We start from the raw sequence: 6,991 nt of genomic DNA, 5'->3' as shown, positions 1-6,991 counted from the left end.
CACACACACACTCTTCACTCTGCTGCCTTCTGGCAAGAGGTACCAGAGCATCCGAGCCCTCGCTGCCAGACTGCGGAACAGTTTCTTCCCCCAAGACGTCAGGCTCCTGAACACTCAGTATGACACACACACACGCACACACTTATACACGTCACTATCAAGCACTTATCTGCAGTATCTATCACATACACACATGCACATCTTCAGACACCAAGCTACTTTTTGCACAATACTCAGTCGTTTTGCACAATACAATAGTATTTTGCACACTTCCATTGCACTTTCTTGTGTCTGTATCATCCTGTTCCATCTAGTCTTCCACTGTTTTGTCTTGTTTGTTTGCACTTTTTTGCACATTGCATTTTACGTAGTCCTGTGTTCATCTGTTATATGTCATATGTAGCACCAGGAAGGAACGTTGTCTCATTTCACTCTGTACTGTACCACTGTACATGGATGAAATGCCAATAAAAGTCACTTGTCTGTAATAATCAGGGCCTATCTTATCTTAATGACCTTATATTACCGTATTCCCTCATTAGAGCACTTCGCTCGCAGTTGCTATATAAATAAAACTGAATTGTAAATTGTTATGTGGCCTAATTTCTTTTTTTAGCTAAAAGCTGCTCTACCTGTTCATATAAACCTAACTGACCATTTGTGGTGATCCACCATGCATAGTACTGTAAAATGCCATAGCAACAAACTTGTGTTGCAAGTTTGTACCAACAAACTTGTGTTGCTATGGCATTTTTACTTCACTTGACCGAAGAAAAACACAGTGGAATTACATGGTTGCTATTAAAGTAGTAAAGTCTAATATGCTATGACTGTCTCACTTGGCTTTCCTCAGCCTTACCAAGCCCTCATTTTTATCTTAATACATCTTTGAACTTTGTGAAATAGGTGTACAGGATATGATGATACCACAAGATCTATATCATAACTCAAGAGGAAGCCCAAGATGTCGCAAGATGTAGAGGGAAAAAAACTTTCTCTGAAATGGAATTTTCTGTTAATCCTCATTTAAATGTTTGTTTGATGTTAGAGATTTTGTTTATGACCAATAATAGTATAAAATTTAGACAGAAAGCCATGATCTTCAGATTACTACATGCAAAATTATGCCATAGAACAGGCATGTGGACTAAAATTAACTTTGGCAATACTGCCCCTTAGTGGTGCCTCACAGCCTCTCATCACTGGACTGGTCAAGTCAACTTTAACTTGGACATGATTAAACCTGTGAACACTGAATGAGTGTATTCTGCCAGTCCAGACAGAAGAATATTAAGTAGAATGGGAAACAGTTACTCTAAGATCTGATAGTGATTGCTTCTCTTTTCTATCTGTGGCAGATAGGGTCATGTTGTTCCTAGTTCCTCAAATACCTGGGAGGATGGCAAGTAGTCAGGGGTGCAATTAATTATATTTACTCAAGTATTGTACAACATTAACATACTCTTATATACTTACATTTTAATAGTAGACATACTCCACTACATCTAATCATTTTTAAATATTTTAGTTAATCAGAATATCTGCAAAATTGAAGTGGTAAGATACAGCCTAATGGTTTAATAAGTGTCATTCTGAAATAGAAAGTTCTGCATTATAATAATTTTGTTTTAACGCCTCCATGGGAGGCCGAAACCCAATGCAGTCCCCCAAGGAAGGGCATCTTTGCCAAATCCTGGGATAACAACAACAGACACCGGTGCTGTTGACCAGCATGGTTAGCTGTGCCGCTGTTGGTTAAAGACTGAGGAAGAGGAGGAGAGAGAGAAGGTGTGTTTGGACACAGTGAGAGAGAAATCAGAGGGGTAGGATCTTTAAATATATGGACTGTGGAGCTGTTAGGCAGGAGGAAAATAGGGAGGCCACAAAGAAGATTCAACCATGTAAAGATGGAGGACATGGAGAGGATCAGATGATAGGATGCCAGGGAGAGGGTGAGAGAGAGACAAATGATCTGACCTGGTGACCCCTAAAGGGAGCAGCCGAAAGAAGAAGAAAAAGATAAATAGATTGTTGTTGTTTTTTATTATTTAATATATGCACTTCCACACTTTGATATTTCTGCTTCTGCATTGGCAAATGTCTTTGATCTATTATAAAAAAGGCAAATCATAATAATATCATGTCTGACATTTAGTCAGTATAAAGGAAAAAGCACAAGTCTGTATTAACCCAAATATTACAAGTTGAAACTTAAGCCCACCCCGCCCACTACTCTACCCACTACACCCTACACAGTTACTAAATGTATAGTGTGTAGGGGGTAGATTGGAATTCTTCTGTGTTTCTGTCGTCCTCTTATTTCTGTTTTGATGTTGTAGCTTGTTTCACTCAGTGTGCGTCATTGGGTGTATGCTCTCCAGAGAAACACTGACACGACACGTCGTGACCACGTGTGACTTTTTATTGCGTCGGTTCACTTTTCAAAAGAAGATACTGCCACACATCTATCAGCAGAGAAGACTACAAGTTAGTAAAAAGGATTTTTTTGTCCTTTCCAAAGATTAATCATGTATTCTTACAAACATACAGGCAATGCAACAGTCTTAAAATACACAGAACTATACATTACCAGCATATTGATGTACAAATCGGCCAGCAGCATGCTTTGATCAAAACATTGTTATATGTGTGTTTATTAATTTGGCTATTGATTAAAGGCTCAGGTTCTGCCACACTGGATTATGGGAGTTGAGGTGATTACAGATCAGGGATGGAGGGGGGTCATAAAGAGGTCAAAGATGCTTTCTCTACAGGTTTCCCTAGAGCCTTTGGATCGTCCCCCCAAATCGAACACTTTGAGATGTACATGTGTGGCACAGAGGCACAGATTGAGCATCAGCCCATTTTGCATGAATGGATTCATGTCCACAAACGTGAAGCTTTATGCACCGATATCTGAACATGTTTAAAATAAAAGTCATTATATTATCATTGTAGGTATATTACAGAGACGTGATGTTATGCGTAGGTGTTTGTGTGTACAGAGGGGTCACAAAGAAATGAAACCAATCATAAAAAACAAAAAAAAGGAAGTAAAACATCAAGTTTATGTAGTTCCCAGAGCAATATAACCACTTACAATAACTAACACTTACAGAAAAGGCACTGGAAGTCTTACAGTTGCATTGGTTTGAGTAAAAAAGAAAGCCAGAAAAAGTGTGAAGATTTGTAATAAATCCAAGGTGTATTTTAAGGCTTAAACACACTTTGTAATAGTGAGGAAATGGGTCTCCTTTACTCAGATGATCCTGCTGCTGGGCATTTTCTATCTATAGTGGACTTGTGAGATTAAATTATTAGTGTTGTCACAATGAGAATGTGTGTTTGCAGTGGACAGTGAAATAACTAAAAACAGCTGCACACTATGTACAATATTAGGCACGTGATAGGGCATTATGTACAGCGGGACTCCCCCGCAACTGTGGGGGAGCCACAGTTGTTTCTCTCTGTATTTATAAGCATATCACAACTATTGTGTTTTCTTAAGGGGTATGTTCTCTGCTGTGCTCGCATAAAATCAAGCAAAAAAATTTTTTTTTCCACAGCCAGGTTAAGGATGCTTGTTTTCATTGATGAGCACGGTTTCTTTTATTGTCCCGCCTCCAACAATACTTTGTGCTGATGGTGCATGATCTTTATCAGCCGGACGCTTGTTTGTATAGCACGAAAAGAGAGGATTTGGTTTGAGGTCGCGGCTATAGTTCACTCTCTGATAGGGCAAAATAAGCTCTGCTCTCTTCCACGGACTGTTGATATCACAGTACGCAGCGCTCTTGAAGGCAACTCAACATAAGCAAATCTCAAAAAGAAGAAATGCAGACTGAAAAAGACATTCAACATGTGGTCTCTGTTTTTTTCTGTTTTTTTTTTTTCTTTTCTCCGGACTTACTCAGCTCTGGCTGCGCTACCTGGTATATAAACATGAAAAAGAGAGAAACGCTCCAATGCTGATGCACATCTCTGTTTACTCGAAAGAATCTTGTGTACATGGATGCAATGGATGAGGTGTTGTGAGGGTTAAAGGCCTTGCATAGAGCTGAAACCTCTGAATGTGCAAAAGAGGAATGCTCTTCTAAAACCTGAAAATGGACTTGTTCTGCTTCTTCACAAAGACCTTTGCAGGCTACATGTTAATGTGCCGACGTTTAGTCGGGTGTATTTTCCACGCGAGAGCATTCTCGCTGGCAAGGCTTGCAGCAACGTGCTGCATTTGCAGTATGTGGTGCCTGAATGGGAATGAAAGTCGGTGCCTAACTACGGCGATAGAACTGAAATGCAGACACACAAGTATATTATAACCCCCCTTTTCTCCTATCTACTCAAACCCTGTGTAAAAAGGTCTATCCCTCTAGTATATACTATTATAAGTCTTTCAATAGAAAAGATGTTTCTAAAAATTGAACAAGGATCGTCAAGTAAAAACATCCTCCCTCACATGTGTCCTTTCAATATATTTTTAAATATAAGAACACGCTTAATAAAAAAAAAAAAAACTCCTCCTCTTTTTTAACATCTACTCTTTTTTTTAAAGTTATCACAAACATTTTTTTGTTTTTTTTTGTTGGGTTTTTTTGTAGCTTGGTAATCCTAAAAGGTTTTAGTCCCTGTTGATTTTGTTTTTCATACATTTGGTTTCTGACCTGCCTGTTCAAGAGTGTGCATTGTCTTGAGATAGGTGTGTGTGCTCTCTTTCACATTGAACGTTTTAGTGTGTGCAGGTGTCTCACAGGTTCATACGGTGAGATCGTCTGACCTGGCCCTGCTGCTGGCTTTGCTCAGTCGGCTCAGCGGCCTGTTGTCTTCTATCGTTTCTGCAGCTTCCGTTCCTGCCTCTGCTGGAGTTGCCCCCTCCCCGTTCACCGCCTCCTCTACCTCGATGTCCTCTTCTGCAGCCAGATCCACCCTCTCTGCTTCCACCTCTGGCGGCTGCACCTCCTCAGGCTCTTCCTCGTGTAATGTCACCCCTCCTGTCTCAGTGGTCTGGGCGTAGGAGGGCAGAGTCTCGTCATACACCTTAGAGATGTCCTCCATGGGCAGCACTTCCTCCACTTTCTCCTCCAACCCCTGGAAGGGTGGAGCCCCTCTGCCAGCCTCCATGCCCACCTCAGCCAGTGGGTAGAGGTGAGTCATGGGGGGAGCTTTCTCCTCCTCCAGCAGCCTGTAACCTTTTGCTCTCTGCAGAGAGGGAACAGCCAAGGGGGGCAGGCTCTTCCCTTGTGGCGGCAGGGGGGCCGACCCCTCGCCTTGGGATGGCCCCGGAGCTGGGGCTGGCTTTCGAAAGACAAAGCGAATCTTCTTCAAGCCCAAGTGACTGATCTCCACAAAGTTTAGGAACAGTGAGACACAGGCCACAGCCAACATGAAGATGATAAAGACAGTTTTCTCTGTGGGGCGAGACACAAAGCAGTCCACCGTGTTGGGGCAGGGCCAGCGGCTGCATTTATACAACGGCAAGATGCGGAAGCCATACAGAAAGTACTGGCCCACCACAAAGCCCACTTCAAACAGTGTCTTGAAGATGATGTGGCAGATGTAGGTCCTCAACAGGGTGCCCTCCAGCCTGAACTTCTTGCTGCCTTTCGTGCTGGTCTCCTTAGTGGTGCGGACACTTCCCTGGTCAGGTGCCAGAGGGAGACGCTCCTCACTCAGCTCCTGTTGCCGGCTAAGTTCTGCCTCCTCCCGCTCTTTGCGTTTCTCCTCCATGTGGACATGGTGGACAGCGTGGCCCACGTACACCAGAGACGGCGTGGACACAAAGATGATTTGCAGCACCCACAGGCGAATGTGGGAGATGGGGAAGGCCTCGTCGTAGCACACATTCTCACATCCGGGCTGCTGTGTGTTGCACACATAATCAGACTGCTCGTCGCCCCACACAAACTCTGCCGCTGTGCCCAGGATGAGGATGCGAAAGATGAAGAGCACTGTGAGCCACACCCGGCCGATCACCGTAGAGTGCTCGTTGACTTCCTCTAAAATATTACCCAGAAAGCTCCAGTCACCCATGATCGGTCCGTAGCACTGCAGAATGAAGGGTGGGGTAGGGAGGGACACGAAGGGTGCAGATGGACAGGGAGGGTGGGGTAGGCAGGGATCAACAGGGGGAGGGGAAAAGAGGGTGCCAAAAGTAAGCTATGCATGAGAGGAAAAAACTTGCAAATGTTTGAAAATCAAACGTACACCAGAATTTGATCGTACTGTTTGTGCTTTTCTGTTTTCAAAACCCGAAAAAGTTCAAATCTTTACATGTACGCACACACTCACGCACATACAGAAAGATGAAAGTAAACAACAAACAGCAATTTTCCTTAAATATAAAAAAAAATAAACTTTAAGCTAATGATACTATGGTACTAATGGCTGCATATTCTCATCGTAAACCAGATTAACCAAAGTTAACAAATGTGACCACTACAAGCTTTTACTTTTGCTTAGCTATCAGACTATAACAAGCTGTATCTCTAAATAAACCAATAAAAAAAGAGATCAGTAAATAACATAAAGTCCCTTTTTCCTGAAATGTATAATAAATCTAATCAAATGGGCAACTTGCCACAGCTGCGGCTCCGGCGAAGTTGAGTCCTGTCCCGTTCTCTTGGCACCCAGCAGGGAAAAGTGAACTTTTTTCTGCCCTCTTTCCCACCTAAAGCCCTGTCCTTGTCGCCCCACTGAGCAGATGTGAATGAATCGGCTCTGATGGTTGGTTTTTAGTTTGCTGCAATATTTAAGCTTGGAGCCAGACGGCCTTTATTTGCTGGGCGACGTGTGGTGACGCAGGAGACAATAGGATCAACAAAACCAGAGCAGGGATGTATGGGAGCAGGCCTCAGGCTCCCACACCAAAATGGCCACTGTACTGCCGGGGCACCGGGTCCACAGCGGAGCAGTCATGCTACATACATGCAACTTCCTCGAACGTGCATACTGTGTATAGAAGCATAGATACAGCAGAGGATACAAGAGCAGCAGC

The 6,991-nt window shown here is 43.1% G+C and overlaps 1 protein-coding gene across 1 annotated transcript; it reads right to left on the bottom strand.

The window, feature by feature from the left end:
- Positions 1–2,419: 2,419 nt before the first annotated feature.
- LOC100693472 (gap junction alpha-8 protein) lies at positions 2,420–6,033 on the bottom strand. Its single transcript, XM_005460004.4, has one exon. It carries the CDS (start codon positions 6,025–6,027, stop codon positions 4,753–4,755), a length of 1,275 nt encoding a protein of 424 aa, XP_005460061.1. The 5' UTR covers positions 6,028–6,033; the 3' UTR covers positions 2,420–4,752.
- Positions 6,034–6,991: the final 958 nt, after the last annotated feature.

Source organism: Oreochromis niloticus, linkage group LG16 (assembly GCF_001858045.2).
Source record: "Oreochromis niloticus isolate F11D_XX linkage group LG16, O_niloticus_UMD_NMBU, whole genome shotgun sequence".
Classification (NCBI taxonomy): domain Eukaryota; kingdom Metazoa; phylum Chordata; class Actinopteri; order Cichliformes; family Cichlidae; genus Oreochromis; species Oreochromis niloticus.
Note: the sequence above shows the minus strand (reverse complement) of the source record. Positions and strands in the feature narration are given on the sequence as shown.